Raw genomic sequence first — 20,583 nt, 5'->3', positions numbered from 1 at the left:
TTTCAAAAATATTTATATAATAGTGTTGAACTTAACAACCTTTAAACAATAGTTATTGAGCTTAAACCTTGGCTTTCTTTTGGAAAAGAAACAAAAAGAAAAGTTGCAGGGAAAAGTTGAAAACGCTTTGTACAGCACGAAAACTTTTTTTGGTTCCTGACCCGGGACCAAATCATTAAAAAAAAAACGCAGTGCAATTCCTAAAATATTCATGAGGAATTCTGTCACTTTGAAACTAGTTTAAAATTTAATAAATAAAACAGATTTTGGTGCCGCCACACTACCATTTTTATCAGGCTTTTAAACCAGAATCCCCCCCTCCCCATGAAGAATAAGTTGTATTTGTTATTTACAGTGGGACTTACAAAACTGTAAAAAGGGAAGACGACATTTAAAAAAATGTACTTTCATGTATAAATATAATATTTTGATATACCAAAAGATTTAAAATCAACTACGTAAATTTGGTGAATATTGAAGTTTGATGTTGTTTTAGAACCGGTTGTACGAGCTGAACTGATGGAACAGGTTCCTCACATAGCTATGTACTGCCAGGAGGTCCCAGAGCATCTGAGTCACGTAGTTCCAACTCATCTTCTCCCCCTTGTAGTCACATTTCTTACAGATAAAAACAACCAGGTATTAGACAGTTTTAAATCCTGCATCAACTATAATGTCCGGGCGAACTGGGTCTGCTCTTAGTTTGATATTATTTAACCCCTTGTACTTCTTAGTAGCCCAGGATATGAAGATCTTAAATCTTCAAAGCTAATTCTACCTTTTTTTTTTTACAAAACATTAATAGATTTTATTTTACAATTAATTCTTCTTTAGCTCTTTACCTATTTATTTATTAAATTATTAATTTAATTCTTTTCCGATTTTTTGTAAACAAAATTAATCTTTTTCTTCAATAATGCTTGGTTGATATTTGACTTCAGTTTGTGATGATATTAAGGTTCGGAAAACAAGTCAAGCAGCACTCCTGGTTCTCCTGGAGCAAGGGTTGGTGGAGAAGTCAGATGTTGAGGAGCAGGTTTGAATTTAATATTTTTTTCTTTTTTGTAAGAGGGATCTTGGGCGGATTTAAAGACCATTGGTTACTCCACTAGGCTGCAATTCGAGAAATCAATTTTTTTAATTCTTTTATATTTCATTCTTCCTTTAACCCCTATTGAAATTCGGAAAGGGTCCCTTTAAATTTGTTTATCTTTGTTTAACATGTTCCGGAGACATAGTCTGCAAAATAATAAGTTTAAATTACACTGCATTTCGACTGAAAAGGTTTTTCCCTTACTAGAACGTATTCTTGCTGTGGTGTGTGTTTCTGCACTAAATCCACGCAATTAAGTTTGGAGCTTAGACCTGTTTAAAACTATTTTTTCAGGAAATTAAATTTTAGAATCTTGAATTATTTACTTCGGAGGGGTTTAGGAATTGCTCGGCTTTTGCAGTTTGTCATATTGGATTTGTGGGAATCATCTTATTTTTTTGGGAAATTGTGAAAACTGTTCAAGCATTACGATTTCCATTTGGGAATTTGGGAAACTGTTCTATAATCTTTACTTAATGTTGGGAGTTAATAAATCCTAGAGGATTAGTTGTAAGTTGAAGACTTTATTATGCAGGGAACATACTAAGTTTTCTTAAAGTACGTTTCCTCTTCAAGATATTATGAATATCAAGGGTTGGAATTTCCCAGACTGCCATTATCTATTTTGGGTGCTTTTTTATTCAAAATTCGTACTTTTGCACCCCCCCCCCCCTCCAATCAAAAAATATTTTGTGTCCTAGTATGAATATGAAGGGGAAATTAAACATTCAGTACCAGTCAATATAGGCTTCCTCTTTTTCTAGTTTAAGAAACAGAACCAGACGGAAACAGTTTATATTAGATAAAGATAGATATAGATCTTCTTTTTCATCCAAGGCGAAATAGAAAATATCCTTAATCCGGATTTATTTTGTAAAATGTTTATTCATTTATTCGTTTATTTATATTATTATTTTCTATTTATTTATTCAGATATGAAATGTGCAGCATATGCCAAATTAAGAATAATAATTTCTTGTTAAGATTGATATTTTGTATTTATTAGTTTAAATTTAGGTTTGTCCTGTTATTATAAAATTTACTGAAGCGGATTCTCTTGACGACTACAGAACTGAAGCAGTGGCGGTAAGCATCTTAATTTTATAATTTTTTATTTTTTGAAATCCGCAATTTATATTTATCCCTGTTATAAGGTGTTAATTATTCACCCCTGTTTATATTCTTTGTGTATATGTTGGGCTTTTTAACCTTATGACGCAATAATATATTTCTGGCAAACCAAGCAAACATGTCATTTTGTAAGGCATTAAGAAGCCTTGGGCGGTTAAGGCCATTCTAAATCTACAAGCCATCTTCATTCTAATCTTATTTGTTGCCTTACTAGTTGCTTACTAAAGCATAGAGAGGCGGGGGGGGGGGCTGTAGTATAAAATATTTCAACTTACAGAGAAGAAAACTATTATTCATCTATTCACAAATCCATCCATCCATTTATCCATCTATCTATCTATCTATCTATCTATCTATTCCAGTAACCAAACCCATTGCATATTCCTCGGACTGCTTCGGTCCCAAGAAACCTATTTTTCCTACGAACCCCCCATTTTTTCCCCGATATCCTTTTATTATCATCTCCGACCGTCCAGACTTAGGCTAGCGGCAGACACAAGGGGGGGTCTTGCTGCGCGCAAAATCTGCAATCGTGTCCCCGTATGCAATAAGATCTTGATATTCGCAAAAGCGGTGAATTTTTTTTGCGGTCCTTGCGAAACGGTCTAAGCGTCGGCCTTGTTTTTTTTTATAAAATGTAAAACGCTCTAGAATTATGTATATTTTAAACCTGTTGTAATCACAAATGTATAATGTAATTCTATGTTTCCATGTTTAAGAGAATTAGACAAAATGATTTTTAAAAATATTTTTTCTGATTCTTGCGTATTATTTATTGCAACTACTAAACCAGATACCTGCTGGAGCTAAATCCCAAGGAAGGAGAATGGGTTGGCCGGCATGAAAGACATGGGTAGTGAGATGTGATTATCTTACACAACTCACTAGTCTGTCCTTCCTATCGTCCTGCTTTCAACAATCAATCAATCAATCAACCAATCAATCAATCAACCAATCAATCAACCAACCAATCAATCAAACAAAACAAGAAGAATCTACAAACCTACGATCAGTTGTGTTAATTATTATTTTATCATGTTATAATGTAAAGGTTATAATTGAAACATTACATTTTTTAATTTAATGTTTCAGGAAATTATGTTTTTGTAAATATATTGTATTATTGTACTAGAGCTGTTGACGTAACAAATAATTTCCGTTTCAAACTAGAAAATGTACGAATGTGACAGGACGCAAAACTCGCAAAACGCTGGCATATGTTGAGCTAATCGGTAACATCAACGCTGGTTTGTCATAGCGATTAGTAATCCTTTAGATTTATCTATCACAGCCAGCTTTGATGGTTATTGGGAGCTTATAATCCACCCTAGGTCTTTTCCTTCTTATATTGTATCATGAAACATATTTCTGTAAGTCTTCTCATTTTAACTACGGGGGGGGGGGGACAGGTTGCTTTAAAACAAATATCCTTTTATTTCTTATGTTTTCAAATATATATATTTTGCACAATAAACCTGGCTTAACCCTTCCCCACTTTCAACGGAAGTTACAGTATGAATTAATAACCCCCCTTTTGTCCCCCTTGCAAATATTTGTATAGTGGTTTAGAAATCCACGGAAAAGATTTGTATAGAGAATACACTTTTTAGGAAATAAAACTTGCAGTTCATCATTCCGTTTAAACGAATTTTCCCACTGCAAATTCTAGCATTATTGCAACATAAACTCATTTTTGGAAATTAAGTTTTTTCAGAAAAAAAATTGTGCCCCCTTCCAAATATCTGCATGAGATCATATTATTTAGTTAAAAATATCATTTTCATCAGTTTTCTTCTTTTTTTATTTCTTGTCTTGGTCATCATCTTTTCCTTGTCTGGTACTTTAGTCTTTATTTCCCTGGGCTGGTACTTGTCTGTTTCTTTTTCCCCCTGACTGGTAATTGTTTGGTCTTTTTTCCTTTGTCTGGCACTTGTTCAGTCTTTCTGTTCCTTGTTTGGTAAATGTTTGGTCTTGTTTGGTCTTTTTCATCTTGGCTGGTACTTTTTTATTTTTTTCCTTTTGGCTGGTACTTGTTTGATCTTTTTCCTCTTGGCTGGTACTTGTTTGGTCTTTTTCCTCTTGGCTGGTACTTGTTTGGTCTTTTTCCTCTTGGCTGGAATTTGCTTTGTCTTTCTTTGTCTTGTTTGGTAAATGTAAGTTCTTTCTTCCCCTTGTTTGGTCTTTCTGTTCTTTTTCTGCTACTTGTTTGGCCTTCCTTTCTTTCCCTTGTTTAGGTACTTGTATTGTCTTCCTCCCTTTGTCCTTTGTTTGGTATTATAATCACCCACAAGGGGGGAGACTTCAGAGACGACTGTACGGAATTAATACTGTCTCTGTTCCTTTTATTTATGATTCCCTGTAACTGTAAATTTGTTTCTTTATTTGCCCAATCATTAATTTCCCATAAAAAGTCTTTATTTAAGGAAGAATACCTAATTTAACATTGGAATTGTCATATTGGATGAGTTTCAGGTTGTCCCTACAGTCTCATTCTTTGTGGGTAACCCTGTATGTTTGTATGTCTATTTCAACATTATCTTTTTTGTCTCGTGTTTAGTGTAAGTCTGTGTAGGGGTTCCATTTTTAAACTGTTTAATACTTTCTTCTTTGATTTATCTATCTAAAATCTGTCCATGTCTGTCTATATATGATGTGGCACCAGTTATCCAACTTGTTGTCTTTTGTCTGTTGTCAATCCCCGTCTTGCTGGTGTCTTTTGTCTGTTGTCAATCCCCGTCTTGCTGGTGTCTTTTGTCTGTTGTCAATCAAGTGTTTTGCCTCTCCATCACTTGTCTCTCTTGTCTTCGAGGATGAACAAAATCTAAAATCTTTTTAACTTTTAAGTTAATAAAGGCAGAATTTAAAGCATGAAATTGAGCATAAAGATAAGCCTGTAATTTCTCTATTTACATCCCCGTTCTAATAGACTCGTCAGGGCTGTTAAAAACAGATTTGCTTCATTGTAAAAGTCAAATTGAATTTTCATCTGGAAGATAAATGTTTAAAAAGATAAACTGAAAAACGTTAATTAAAAATATTCAAAATGCCTTCATTCCAGTGCAAGTTAGAAATATGCTTTTATTAAATATTGTTTTATGTTTTTTATTTTCATTAACTTATATTTAAATTATATTTTTATATATTTACAACAAAAGGAGAATCTACCCTAGTTACAACAGAAGAATCAAATATTTTGAGGCCGTGGCTTGTCAAATGGATGTGATGTGCTGCATTTATCATATCACAGCCAGTTTGACGAGTTCCGGTCCCAGGTCGTCTTCACTCACAGCATTTCCCAGCAAAATTTGATTTCCGACAACATTACAGCTTTGCACGATTAAAATCAATATTTGTCATTATTTTATAAATTTTGCACAATACCCCAGGTTGCGAGAGGGGGAGGCTTAAATTCTGAAAGATTGTAATTTGATTGGTGTTTCTTGTGTTAAATGCTGATAACGGTTGTGTACTAGGTCTAGTTGTTGATGTAGCACACTATTGGTGGACGGGATATAAAATGTTGAATTCTAGTTCTCCCCTTTCAATCATTATTCTTTATAGTTAAACATTAAACATCATTACTACTCGGTGTCGAATGTTCTTCTAAAGAAGAAAAATTGTTCGTTATTAGTTGTTTGAAAACTCTTTTAAAGTTCAATTAAGTTTTGTTATCTCCCTCCCCCCCCCCTCTCTCTACAGAAGAGATTGATATTATATTTGTTTTGGTAAATATTTGGTTGCTTTGTGGGGGAATGTCATCTTGAATTCCCCCCCTCCCATATTATCTATAATTTCTTGTGTTTGCTGGCTTCCAATATTATTGAATGGTTGGAAGCAATGGTTGAAATTTATACAGCAAAACTTAACACAAATGTTTATATCTTCGTTTTTTCGAGTTTAAAAACAATTATTTTTTTTTAAATTTAATTTTTATAAATGTTTCTTCCTCGCAAATTGTGAAGTTAAACCACTGTGTAAATGTGCGTTTTTTAACCACTGTGTTAATATGTTTAGTTTAACCACTGTGTAAATGTGTAGTTTAACCACTGTGTAAATGTGTGTAGTTTAACCACTGTGTAAATGGGTGTACAATGGTAAATGTGTGTAAATTTTTATAGTTAAACCACTGTGGAAATGTGTGTAGATTAACAACTGTGTAAATTGGTGTAGTTTTACCACTGTGTTAATTTGTATAGTTTGATCACTGTGTTAATGTGTTTAGATTAACCACTGTGGAAATGTGTGTGCTTAAACCACTATGTAAATGTGTGTAGTTTAAACCCCTGTGTAAATGTGTGAAGTTTAACCACTGTGTTAATGTATATAGTTTAACCACTGTGGAAATGTATATAGTTTGAGTTTTATCACTGTATAACTGTGTGTAGTTTAACCATTGTGAAAATGTATATAGTTTAACCACTTTGTAAATGTGTGTAGTTTAACCACTGTGTAAATGTGTGTAGTTTAACCACTGTGTAAATGTATGTAGTTTAACCATTGTGTAAATATGTGTAGTTTAACCACTGTGTAAATGTGTGTAGTTTAACCACTGTGTAAATGTGTGTAGTTTACCCACTGTGTAAATGTGTGTAGTTTAACCACTGTGTAAGTTTGTGTAGTTTAACCATTGTGTAAATGTGTGTAGTTTAAGCACAGTGTAAATGTGTACAGGTATAAATGGTGTGGTTTAACCACTGTGTAAATGCGTGTAGTTTAAACCACTGTGTAAATGTGTGTAGTTTAACCACTGTGTAAATGTGTGTAGTTTAACCACTGTCGTAAATGAAAAGGCTAGGTTTGGTCTGCTATAGTTAAAATTCTGTATGAGTCTTATCTTTCCCCAATTCCAGTTCTCTATCTATCTATCCTCTCTATTTATCTTCATCTTTACCAACTCCCACTTCCTACACATCTGATATAATGCTAGGGGTGGTAAAAGTATTTTTTTATGATTTAAGAACAAAATCATCCTACAGTTACCAAAAAAAATGAAAAATTATATAAATTGAGAAAAGTAGATAAATGAACAAATATGTTAATAAGGGATAGACACTACGGAAACGTGAATATCGGTAAATTTCTAAGTTGAAACCAAATCTATCTGCACTAACGCTAGATTAATGGGTCAGTCTGGGGAAGGGGCAGGTGCTATCCTCCGTATACTTAACCTAACTATTTAAATCCATTAACATTGAGCACACTTTAACAGGATCGCTTACACCTATATATTACATAGAGAAAATAGAGAACGCATCACACAGTAACCCAGATATACTTGGTTTGGGGCTTTTATTGCTATTGTCTAGGTGGAGGGGGATATGAAATCCTATCAGTACGGGTAAACCTGACCCCCCCCCCCCCCCGTTCTCTTGGACCTCTGTTGAATTGAACTGCGTCACAGCAACAGGACACTAGGCCTGTATTGGTTAGGCCTAAGTTTGCTTTGAAACCTGTATCTGTATTTAATATTGAATTAGAAACAACTTGGGCTTATTTGTCATTTTAGAAATAAAAAAACGTTTAATTAAACTTCCTTAAAAAAAATATGTCACATTAGAATTGTACAAAATTATATTAACCCGATATCTGAGTAGTTAATACATAGAAATTGTAAATGTTATTGCATGAAACCTATAGATCTCATATACATATATATATATACAATATACATGTATATCATTGAATGTGCATGTTGATTTTAAATATTTAACTTAGGGTAGAAAATCTGCTTTTAAAGCAATTACGTAGAAATGTTGAATATGAAGATATTTTCCAGTTTTAATTGGCATAGCTGCCCAACCTATAGGAAAGAATTCTCAAGGAGGGGGGGGGGGAGGCTAAATAAGAACAGGGAATATGAAAAGTAAAGAAAACGGGATTATATTAAATGTTAATTTTTATATTATATTATACTTTATACTTTCAAATGAGTTTTTTTTTCTATAGTTTTGATTTTGTTGGAGAAGTTAGAAACCGTAAATCATGAGAATTATAAAGAATTAACTTGAATCCTCTAAACTTCCTTCTCCCTTTCTCACCCCTTCATACTTCCTTACTTCATACTTCCTTCTCCCTTCATGCTTCCTTCCTACTCACTCCTCCCTTCATGCTTCCTTCTCACGCCCTCCTCCCTTCATACTTCCTTCTCCCTTCATGCTTCCTTACTTCATACTTCCTTCTCCCTTCATGCTTCCTTCTCCCTTCATGCTTCCTTCTCCCTTCATACTTCCTTCTCCCTTCATGCTTCCTTCCTACTCACTCCTCCCTTCATGCTTCCTTCTCACGCCCTCCTCCCTTCATACTTCCTTCTCACTCCCTCCTCCCTTCATACTTCCTTCTCACTCTTTTCATTCTTCCTTCTCATAATCTCTTCCCTTCATACTTCCTTCTCAGTCCTCCTTCCTTCATACTTCCTTCTCACTCACTTCTCCCTTCACACTTCCTTTTCTCACTCCCTCCACCCTGCATACATTCTTCTCACTCCTTCCACCCTTCATTCTTCTTCACACGTTTCAAACGCCCTTCACACTTCCTACTTCCTTTACACACTCCTTTATTCTTTACATTTCCTTCATATGCCCTTATTCCCTTCATCCTTCAGACTCCTGTCGTATTTCCTTCAAACTTCACACTCCATTTCCACTTCCTTCATTTTTCATTGTTCCCTTCATACTTCACAATCCCTTTATACTACCTTCATACTTCCTGTAAACCTTCCTTTGGTCATCCTACATACTCCGTAGGTAGGTTGGATTGGTAGGTAGGTAGGTAGGTAGGTAGGTAGGTAGGTAGGTAGGTAGGTAGGTAGGTAGGTAGGTAGGTAGGTAGGTATGTAGGTAGGTAGGTAAGCCTTTTCCAATCAAAGTAGGAATATGTCCCTGTTTCCTTACTACTCTAATTTCAAATCGTTTTTTATACTTGAGTATTGGGGTCAACGGTTCTCTAACGCTTCTAGTTTTCAAGGATACAGTTTTACAAATTTTTCCTTTTTACAATCTGCCAATCTTCGGCTACCCATTTAGGGTAGAAGGGTGGAAGGAGTGGCGGCGGGGGGTGCAATAAAAATTTTGCTAATAGCTGTAATTTTTTCTTTGCTTCTAGAAGTGGACATATTCCACCGTAGAAGGGTAAAAAAGGTTAATATAATTCAAACATAGTTTTTTAGATACATTTTAACCTTTCATCGTTGTTTTTTTCAATTCGTTTTGATTTTTTTTTATCTAATGGACAATTTTTATGGATTAGATTTTGGCAGAGAATCTTCGCTCTTAACTTGAATGGTTTCACTAATGGATGCGTGCGTTAAGTATCTTTGTATTTGTAGCTTGGATTTATATCTATACACGAGGTTGCGTGAATACTGGTGTTGAGGTCATTGATCCCACCTAGTTCCATGGGGGGGGGGGGAGTCGCCCTTGGGAAGGGGGAACGGGGATAAGCTTAGAGAATTTAGTCTATGAGACAAAACATTTTTTTTATATACAATGTTATGATTCATTGTTTTCTTAAATTTTAGAGTTTTACACCTCGAATGTTGAATTTACATTATATCAAAATTATTTATTATTATTAAAGTGCTAAGTTTAAATCTTAGATTTAGATCAAAATTAAATATTTGCTTTTAAATGTGAAGATATATTCCCCCCCCCCCATATCTTTCAACTATTTTCTATTATTTCAAAAATCTATGATTAGCATTAATTTTTTGTTTTTCATCCCATGACTTTGGTCCAAATTATTTAATCCAGAAATTTACTATAAACTTCTTCCCTGTTTTAAATTGAATAAAATCTAATATTTTGCTAAATGTGTGAAATAGTAAATATATTGCAGATAAATATACTCTATCAATCCTCACTTGTTCGGCCAGAGTTACATACATGTCAGTATTGATATAACCCAACAGTCTAAAAATATTTCATCAAAAATACGTCATTTTTTTTAATGCATAATTTTTGCAATATTGTAAATCCAATATCCAATTGGACTTTTATGATTTTTTTATAATTTAGAGAATGTAAAAAGTTGCAATAACATTTCTAAACTAATTTTTAATTATACCGCTTTTCTTTCATCCAGGGTGGGTGTCAAATATCTAGTTTTAAATTGGGAATTATATTTACTTTTAATTGAAAACTGAGCCTAACAAGGCTAATAACAAAGCATTAAGACAATTAACTTAAAATAACAACAAACAGTCTAATTTACTAATTCAATTCGTTTTAATGAAACAAATACAGAATTATTAAATATTTTAATTATCCGGCCCACACTTTCCGGACTGTCTCCAACTTATTGATTCTAAAAGGCCTGTCCGTTACTCGGTACAGCCCGGCAGGGGCCGTGCTTAGCAAGTAGCTCGCTATCTATCTAATTTTCAACATCTACTGCCTGCCTGATCCGCCAGGCACGGAGGGCTGGCTATCATCGAAGTACCGGCACGGCTGTTGGCCTAGTCTGAACCGCCGCCCCGCGTCTCACGTATAATCTTGATTTTCCTGCCGCGCAACCCCCTCCCCCATTTCCCCTTCTAGAAATCTACTCCAGTGTAGTATCCCCTATTCTAGAATTTCTGAAGTAGGGATTTAATGAATAAAATCTTAAAAAGGATTTAAACGCTTCCCCTTATAAACAGAAATTTCTGAAAGTCTTGTTTTTTGTATTTAGTCATTATTTAAATTTTGTCTGCAGAAATACAACAAGACAATTTACTGGCAAGACGACTTTTACCAAACCTTCTGCTTTCAAGGTTCTATATGCAATAAGTATAAATAGACATTATAAACATAGAATTTTTATGTTATAAAACAAAGGATTTTTTTAAACAGATTGATCTGTGATTTAAACTTTTAAACAAATATCCAAAAATTTCTTTTTGAACTTTTTCAGAAAATTTACATAAAAATGAGCCAATTATGTGTTAATAATATCTTAATATTAGAGCACTTTCTCAAAAATAAATACACACTAATGGCGTTTTTATCGAGTTCAGAATTTCCTAAATTGATTTCATTCACACCTTTTATAAAACAAGATTGTATTTAAGAATTTAGAAAATGCGTTAAACTTTGATACGGGGACAGAGTAGTAGGAATTCCAACTCTTTTGAGAACTAAATTTGTTTAAATCTGCGCTTGGCTGACAAAATCTTCAAAAATGCGACCCAGACAATTTTTAGAGAAATGTTTACCCGACGTACTTTTTATTTCTACTTTTTGCCTTGGAAATCTTATCCTTTTTTTAATGAAACATTTCCTCGTTACAGATGCGCAACGGTAGGGGGGGGGGGGGATTTGGCATTTTTGATCGGAGGATATATATTTTTTTGAAGATGATTTTTATTAGAACACAAAATTATCGGACTTTTTTCCCTGTATTGTAGATACTCAATGATTTTTATCGGAAGAGTAGCGATTTGTTTTGCACTTAAATGGTATTTTTTAAGTCAAATTTTCGATCCTTAAATAATACTAAAATCATAACTGAAAATAAATCTTCTGATTATCTTTATTGGCAATAAAACTAACAACATATCAAAAAATAGCATCATACTGAACATTTGAATAAGATTTTTTTCTCAGAAAATGTTGGTAGATTTCGTCACAAAATTCATGAAGGGTTTAGAAATTATTTCCTCGTAAAACTGAAATATAGGTTTTCCTTCCTTTTTCCCACTGAACCAAACTCACGTAGAATTCATTATTTACCATTTTACTCACATTAAATAAGGGATAAATATATAAATCAACGGATTTCAATACTAATTCTTAAACCAGGGATTGTATTATATTGTGTTCTATTTCTAGCTGCTGTCCAAGATGGCTCCCATGATCGGTCGTGAGATGTCTGAGCGCTTGTTCCTGGAAAGGTTTGCGGCATTGTGCGTGGACCCACTCTTCCACGTTAGAAAAGTGTGTGCGGCAAATTTTGGAGATTTTAGCGGCGTTGTTGGACCGGAATCCACAGAGAAGATACTGGTAAGTCTGGCTATTTTATGATTTTTATGTATTCTCACATTTTATGCGTCAAATTTGTAAATTATTGATTCTCTTTTATAAGTTTGATCGATTTGTTTGACTCTTGCTGACAATTGTCATTTCCCCCCCCCCTCCGTCTCTGGAAGTTAGGAAGCCGTAATAGTGTTAAAAATAAGAACGTTATTTTTGCGGTTAGCTTTAGTATGAACCTAACGCATAAATGAATGAATTTATTAGATAAACTGGAGACTGTCTAACTGCCTAAAGTCAACAAGGCCTGTATATACGTAACTGATCCATTAAACCCAAAGATAAACATGTTAAATAAACAGCAAGGTTTCAATAAAAACGCAAGACTCGTCGAATGATATCCAATCATACAGAATTTAAACCTTCGCACCGAAATTTTTGTCTCGATTTTATCAAAATAAACAGAATCTGTCTGTGTTTGTCTTCTCATAAAGTTTTTTTTGGACGTTAACCAAATATTTGAAATATGCGTATTTCATATTTTTATATAACTTAGAATTTCTGGAATCCCTAATTAGGATAAAATTAGGATATATTAATTAACCGTTTTCCAGATAAAAGCATAGTACAGTGCAGTGGACGAAAATACAGGGAAATACGTTAGAAAGTTCAGTACAGTACAGTACAGTACTTAATAACATTTCAATTTTCCTACTTTCGACGTTTTCAAATCTTACACTTCCACTGATTCTTATTTTATATGCATATTCACTATTCAGTAGAGGTTTCCGTGACTCCGTCCTTCAGATTTGGTTTTATCAGTTTATAGCGCACCCTGGGCCATGAAAACCAATACCACATATTCTTTAAGACTCTAAAAAATCGACAATTCATTATACTGTTATGTTTGTAATAATTAATATTTAAACTAGAGATAGTTAAACACATTTTTGAAAATGAAAACCTCAACTTAAACTTAAATTCTATGAGATGAAAAAAAGGAGAGAGGTCCAGAAAATAATTATGATATGCAAAAGTTTCTGTTGTGAAAAAAGTAGGAGTACAATTTAATTTATATAATAAAGATCTTCGTTCATATATATGGTTGCTATGGCTGGCCAAATGGCTGAATCAATTGTGCTGAATTTTAGTGATGAAACTCATGGGTACCTTTGGGGTTGACATAAGCTAACTAAATTATATATTTTTTTAATTCGATTTTTAAAATTCCACGGGCACCGCCGGGCACTTCAGCTAGTTTGTAATAAAAAGAAGTAGATAAAATCCAAATTTAAAAAAAAGGGTCTTTTAATACCTCCAAACTCAAACCTTTGTGGCTTGGCATTTAAAAATAATTGTTTTACTTCGCTATCCCTGATAGCGCCCATCCGATTAGGATGAATGTGCATTCTAGATTTTTCATTCGAACCTCTGTCATGGTAGCTCTGGTCCACGTATACAATCTTCTTAGTGCACTGAACGAACAGCCCAAATTTTTATTTTGAATAATCTTTTTGTTTGTTTATCTTCTTGTGATTTTTACATTTTTTTATTTTTTTTATCGATTTGATGGTTATTATATCATTAGAACTGACGAGGGTCAACCCAGACCGAAATATATTTTCAATAAATGTGGAACTAACATCTACTTTTTTACTCTACAGAGGTTTGGTCCATCACCATCACTGAATTTTAAATCAGTAAACTATTTTTTATGTTCTTCACTCTTCAGTTTAAGATTTGAAAATCGTGAAAGCTTTGAGTTCTAGGGGGACAATGCCCTACTTGCCCCCCCCCCTCTAATACGCCCTTGCTTCCACTTCACTTTTGTTGTGTACTCTTCTGCGTATTGAAATCTTTTGACACGAATGAAGCTCGTAACACTAGACAATATTTCCCACATTTTTCCTGGTTTAAATTCTTCCTAACTTGTGACGGGCCTGCCATCTAACCAGGGGGTCCATGCACTCTCCAGTCTTCAGTCTTCAATATCCATATAGGGACTAAACGGTCTACATATACTCTCATGTTCTTCATCTTTTCAAACATATAGCTTCAATACTTTTATCCCTTGAGCACTTGCAATCCATCCGTTTTCCTGAATCCTACCATGATTTAAGATTTCACTGAATCCTACTAGAGATTAAGATTTCACTTAATCTTACCAGAGATTAGAATTTCCCTGAATCCTACCAGGGATTAAGATTTCATTGATTTCTACTAGGGATTGAGATTTCCCTGAATCCTACCAGGGATTAAGATTTCCCTGAATCCTACAAAGATTTAAGATATTTCTGAATCCTACGAAGGCTAATCGAATACTTAAGGTGTTTCAGGCCCCTTTGAATCCTACGACGGTTTAAAATTCTGAATCCGCTTCAAGATTCTCCTGAATTCTAAATTCTTCAAGAGTTCACGTTCCCCTGAATCCCTTGAACAAGGGGTTCATGAGTCTAATACACGATATTGCTTCCTGCGGCTGTAGAGGGACAATTCATTTCTCTTATTGTTTTACCATTAAATATATAGGAGGCTTCTGCTTAATTGTTTTAAAAAATCAATGTTTAACTGGATTGAATTGATCATGGACGTTTCATGATTCAATGCATACACACCAGGGTGATCCGTATCCATTCATTTTCATGAATTATCTTAATCGTCTCCATTTTGTTGATGTTATATTTTATCCAAGATATTGCCTATTGCTATAGCTGTTACATTTGCATAAATATGTGTTAATAGCCCCACATACTATCTGTATCGATCCTGGGAGGGGAGGGGGGGGGTGAAAGGATTAGAAGGGGGGGGAGCTGGATGTAATTAGATTTTATGGGCTGAAAACTAATTTTCTTACCATAAGTACAGGAATATAGGATATAGGAGTGTAATGAAACAGGGATATAGGAATATGTATAAATCTAAAACTAAATTAGAATTGATATTAAAGAAGAAAATATATTTTTGATATTTCAGTTACCGAAGTTCTTCTATCTGTGTGAGGATGGAGTATGGGGAGTGCGTAAAGCGTGCGCGGATGTATTTATGCCGGTCAGCTGCGTCTGTTCTCCTACTGTGCGTCAAACAGAGCTGTCTCCGCTCTTCATTAATTTACTCAGAGACCAGAGCAGGTAACCGAACCCTCCCGCATAGTTTTCACATCCCCTTATATTTCTGTCTCTCCTGGTGTAAGTGTGAGGAATCTGTCGATGAAGGAATATATTTGTAAAAATGTTATATTCAGATCTAGTTTGGACTCCAGATCAACTGAAGTCCATCCTCCGGACCCAGCGCTACCCAAGGGACCCCCGGAGACAGACCAGTCAATCGTTCCCCAGCTTTTAATCGACCACTATGTGTCCATGATAGATCCTAGTCGAGCTCAGACAGTTGACAACGACATTGCCCGTCATTGCGCATTTAGCCTGCCTGCTGTCGCACTTACCCTGGGCCGGTCAAACTGGCCGCTGCTGAAGGAGACCTATGAGACCCTGGCGAACGACATGCAGTGGAAGGTCCGGAGAACCCTGGCCTCCAGTATACACGAGCTGGGGGTCATCTTAGGGGAGGAGGTTGCAGCACAAGATCTAGTTCCCATTTTTAATGGGTTTATAAAGGTATTTTTATTTCTATCAATAAGCTTTACATAATTTCCTCCCCATGGTTTCCTTCAACCACACTGGCGGCAGTGGGAGGAGAGATTAATGTGGGTTTCACTAGGTGGACTTGAACATTTTTCATATTATTAATGAAAGCTCAGAGGATTTAATTTAATTAATTGAACCGACTTTACTTGATTTCCTCTAACTATTAAAGATCACGAACTCCTGAGATTATATTCTCTATATTTCAGGATTTAGATGAGGTTAGGATCGGGATGTTGAAGCATTTAGCGGACTTTTTAAAATTATTGCAAGAAAAAGAGCGGCAGGAATATCTACCAAAATTAGAAGCATTTTTAAAAATGGACAATGAGCGGAACTGGAGATTCCGTCTTGAGTTAGCTGAGCAACTAGGACTTCTGGTCAACCTGTTTACTCCAGAGCAAGTCAAGGCATACCTCGCCCCAATAGGACTTACGTTAGTACAGGTGGGGTTGAAGTCATGACTTAGAAAATATTAGCTAAAGCAAAATCATTAATAAGTAAATTTCAATTTGAAGTACTCAATTAAGTTTACTTGATGTTATACTTACCTCAGTTAAAATTGCGGTTAAATTATTAAAGTACTGATTTTAGTTGCAGTGAATACTTTAAAGTTCTGATTTTAGTTACGTTGCGGTAAATACTTTGCTAATTTTAGTAAAGTTGCGGTAAATACTTTGCTAAATTTAGTAAATTTGCTGTAAATACTTTGTTAAATTTAGTAAAGTTGCGGTAAATACTTTGCTAATTTTAGTAAAGTTGCGGTAAATACTTTGCTAATTTTAGTAAAGTTGCGGTAAATACTTTGCTAATTTTAGTAAAGTTGCGGTAAATACTTTGTTAAATTTAGTAAAGTTGCGGTAAATACTTTTAATTTCTAACTTTAGTTATGTTGCAGTAAACGTTTTTATGTCACTGCTGATCAAAGTATAAAGTACTGACTTAAGTTAAGTTTGTATCATAGATTGTAAAGACATGTATAAACTATATTTCCCGGGTTAAAGTTCATATTATCTTATCCTTGTTCATAAGTATTTTATTCTCTAGATGGGTGAGAATGGCTGCTTTTCAAGCCCTAGGTCCCTTTATATCCACCTTTGCTGATCCTGCCATCACAGCTCTTCTACACAACGAGAACGGAGAGATCATTATAACAGATGCTGAACAGCTTGCAGAGAGATTAAATATCCTGGAGAAAACCAGATCTCAGCAGAGAGAATCCTCTTCCAAAACCATCTCAGCTAATCTTAATTCAGAGGAGGAGAACACAGTTAACAACAATACAGACGATATTGTCGTGTCCAACACCGTGAATAACAACGTGGAAGAGATGGATGAGAGGGAGGATGAGTGGTCTGCTCAGTTGGTGGCAACTTCATCTCCTAAAAGTTTAGAAGAAAGAAGAGCGAACATGTATTTTGAATCCAGGAGAGGCGACAATTCAAACTATTCGACTTTTCTGTACTGGAGGGAACCTGTCGCATCCCTTGATTTGGTCGACATAGACCTTGATGCGTCGGAAGGCGGCATTCAAGATACCGAAATGGTTGATGTTGAAAATAAACTGGAATCTGAATCTTCTGAAACTTCAAATTCTTCGTCTGAACCCAGTAGTTCAAATGAAGAAGAACCGAAAAAATCTGAAGAAGTCAAAAACATCGCGGAGGAGGTCAAAAAAGAAGACGAGGCTGTTAAAGAGCTGGAAGAAGAGGTTAAGCTGATAGAGGTAACAGATGATGAGGATAGTTTAGAAGAGAATAAAGAAGAAGAGTCTAAAGAAGATACAGAGAAAGGAGAGAAGGAAGAGGAGAAGGAGGAGAAGAGTGGAGAGGATAAGGAAGGGGAGGAGGACCCTGTAAAAAGTTCAGGTAGGAAAATATTGGAGTAAAATGGGATTCTGAATAGACTTAACAACATTAAACATTTATTGCTTTTAAGGTGTAAAACGTCATTTTTAAATGGGTTGCACAAGTGTTTTTTTATCATTGAAGTGCAAAAGTACATTATTAAGTGATAGATTACATTTTTTAGAAGCTAGATGTCGGGGTAGCATTTAATCCAATAATACTTAAATACTTAATACTTTAAATGTCGGGGTAGCATTTAATCCAACAATACTTAGTTTGTACAAAAAATACAAAAAATCTTAATTTTATTTATTTTTCCTTCCCAATTCTTCCTCTTCTTTTTCATTTTTTCATTTATTTTTTTTTGTCCGAAATTAGAAGCTGACGAAAATATGTGGAGTAGTCTTCCCGTTATTACGTTTCAAAAATTCGATGTTATTACAGGTAGTGTTGAGGTAGCGCTGGGCACAGTTTTTTCCAGTAAAATACAGAATGCATTGTTTTTCTAGACTTTTCGATAGAAAACGCAAAACAATTGGAAAAATTTTAAATTCGAGTTGAAAAATGTTAAGTTTGTATTCAAAACAAATTAAATTTAAAATAATTTTTATTTAATAAATGAAGACTGTGCCCATTACTAACTGGAAGATTGGTTTCAATACAGTTTATTAACCTATAGGAGCATGTTCTAAGACTTGAAGGAAAGGGGGAAATGAAAGATATATATAAGTAAATGGGAACTTTATCACAATGATTAAAAAACCAGGACGCTTGCTTCAAACAGGAATTTTCTATTCCTTAAGTCTTTGCATTCTAATGTCGTAGACCTTTGATATTTCATACTAACAATTTTTATAGATTTTATAGTCACAGTTTGAAATATTAAAGGTTTACACCATCAGGCTGCAAAGATATCGGATTTAGAAAATTAAGCACGCAATCAGTTCACCAGAATTCTCTCTGCTCTATAGTACAACATTAAGATCGAAAACTCCATGCTGGCGTTCTTTCTAACTATCTATTTATCTACTAACAAAATATATGGTTTGGTAGATTGGTTTAGTTGGTTAGGGTTTCTGTGTATGGTTTGAATATTACTACTCCAACATTTTCTAATTTTAAATATTTTGTTCAAGTGGTTTCTAAATTATTGTTTCCAGCGCAACAGCTGTTAAAAATAAACTTTTTGCTAAATATAAATCCCCGCTTTAAAATGACCATTTGCAATTTGATTTAATATGGCGGCAGTTTTTCAATTTTCTAATCGTTAGTACTGTAAACTGATATCACTGCATGCACTTACACACTTAATGATCTTATTTTTCTATTTAATTAACCTCCATACATCCTTTTTCCTCTTTGTTTGCCTCCTAATCCTAATTTATAACGACGGTGTAAAAGTATATTGTTATTTTGTTTTTGCAAAAATAGTTTGTCTAAATCTGAAGATAAGGATATTAATTCATTATTATACAGCTAAGCCGGCAACTTATTCATTTTCATCCGTTACTTTAGAAAAAAATAAAAGTACTTGAATTTTAAATATTTTATCAAATTTCCCCATCAATTTATTCATTAATGAATCCGACTCTTGCTCTATTTTTATTTTGAATATACACTGTACAGGGCTTAAAAACGCACATGAGCGTAATATTTACTAACCCTGTATACAAACAATGAACTGTACCGTGTTTAATTGTTAATCATGTACAGGGAGTCAAGAGACCTCAACGCTAGAAATGTTCCAATCATCGTCGGCAGAGAAGGAAAATATTTCAACATTTGATCCTCAGAATAGATGGGGATCCTTCACATCCCTTCATTCATCCAGGTAGGAATCCTTTAGATCCTTCACATCCCTTCATTCATCCAGGTAGGAACCCATTAGATCCTTCCCATCCCTTCATTCATCCAGGTAGGAACCCATTAGATCATTCCCATCCCTTCATTCATCCAGGTAGGAACCCATTAGATCCTTCACATCCCTTCATTCATCCAGGTAGGAACCCATTAGATCCTTCACATCCCTTCACTCAGCTAGATAGCCCCCCTCCCTCCTGCCTTCCCGATCCTTTACATTCCTACATTAAATGCAGTACGCTTTCTGTAATTGCACTTACGATAAAATATCCTGATTATAACGTTTCTTATATACTTCTTCAGCCGCCGTCATTGCTGAAATATTCGTACAAAAAGTTCTAGATTTCATGCCCCACTACTCATGCACTAGTTTTAACCAACAAATATAGAATTTAAAGTACATAAGCTCTGTATCCAACCTGAGAGGAGGAAAAAATGTCACAAAATTAATTTCAACTAAATTTCCTGAGCTGGAACTTTAAAATGGATAACCTTTAATCCCAACTGCTTAATCCGAATATCCACTGTGGAAACTTTTAATTTTAACTCTTAATACACTCTTTTTCTCTTTTCCATTCATGCAAGGCATCATGACGAGACATAATCTCGAGATTATGTTTGTCTCGAGATTAGAAAAAACAGAAGATTAAGCATATTAATCCTGATATTCACCATTCTAAAGTTTCCAGCTCCATGGTTAGATTTTGAAAACAGTAGTTGATGGTTTAATTCAAGTATTCGGACCACCCTCTTGAAAATTTTTACCCATGCCATCATTAATCTTTTATAGTTTTCAAAAATATCTTTTTACAATCGTGTTCAAGGGAAGTAATGCATAATTTTAAAGAATTTTTTTCGGGAGGGAGGGGAGGGGGTTTGGGGGATGTTCAAGAAACCGAAGTACGAAAAAATAAAATAAAATATTCATAATTTCATATCCTTTCCTAATTATTAATATCTTTAATACTGCGATGTATCTACCATCTGTTCACCCGTCATTTACCCAACCTTCTTCCTTCTTTTATCTTTCTTTTTTCATCTCTTGTACCTTAATCCCCCCCCCC

General features: G+C 34.5%; 1 protein-coding gene across 2 annotated transcripts in view; it reads left to right on the top strand.

Moving 5' to 3' along the window:
• Positions 1-496: 496 nt before the first annotated feature.
• The window catches only part of LOC111705785 (serine/threonine-protein phosphatase 4 regulatory subunit 1), a gene marked incomplete at its 5' end in the record, with an annotated part of 23,082 nt that continues 2,995 nt past the window's right edge, over positions 497-20,583 (top strand). The window contains 8 exon segments of one of the 2 annotated variants that reach the window (XM_023478451.1): positions 497-639; positions 959-1,036; positions 2,111-2,179; positions 12,031-12,201; positions 15,145-15,299; positions 16,860-17,680; positions 18,038-18,103; positions 19,373-19,490. In XM_023478451.1, coding sequence (XP_023334219.1) covers positions 497-639; positions 959-1,036; positions 2,111-2,179; positions 12,031-12,201; positions 15,145-15,299; positions 16,860-17,680; positions 18,038-18,103; positions 19,373-19,490 — 1,621 coding nt within the window. 2 annotated transcript variants of the gene reach the window in all.

This window comes from Eurytemora carolleeae, unplaced genomic scaffold (assembly GCF_000591075.1).
Source record: "Eurytemora carolleeae unplaced genomic scaffold, Eaff_2.0 scaffold616, whole genome shotgun sequence".
In the NCBI taxonomy this organism is placed as follows: domain Eukaryota; kingdom Metazoa; phylum Arthropoda; class Copepoda; order Calanoida; family Temoridae; genus Eurytemora; species Eurytemora carolleeae.
The sequence above is the reverse complement of the archived record's forward strand: the minus strand, read 5'-3'. Positions and strand labels throughout refer to the sequence as shown.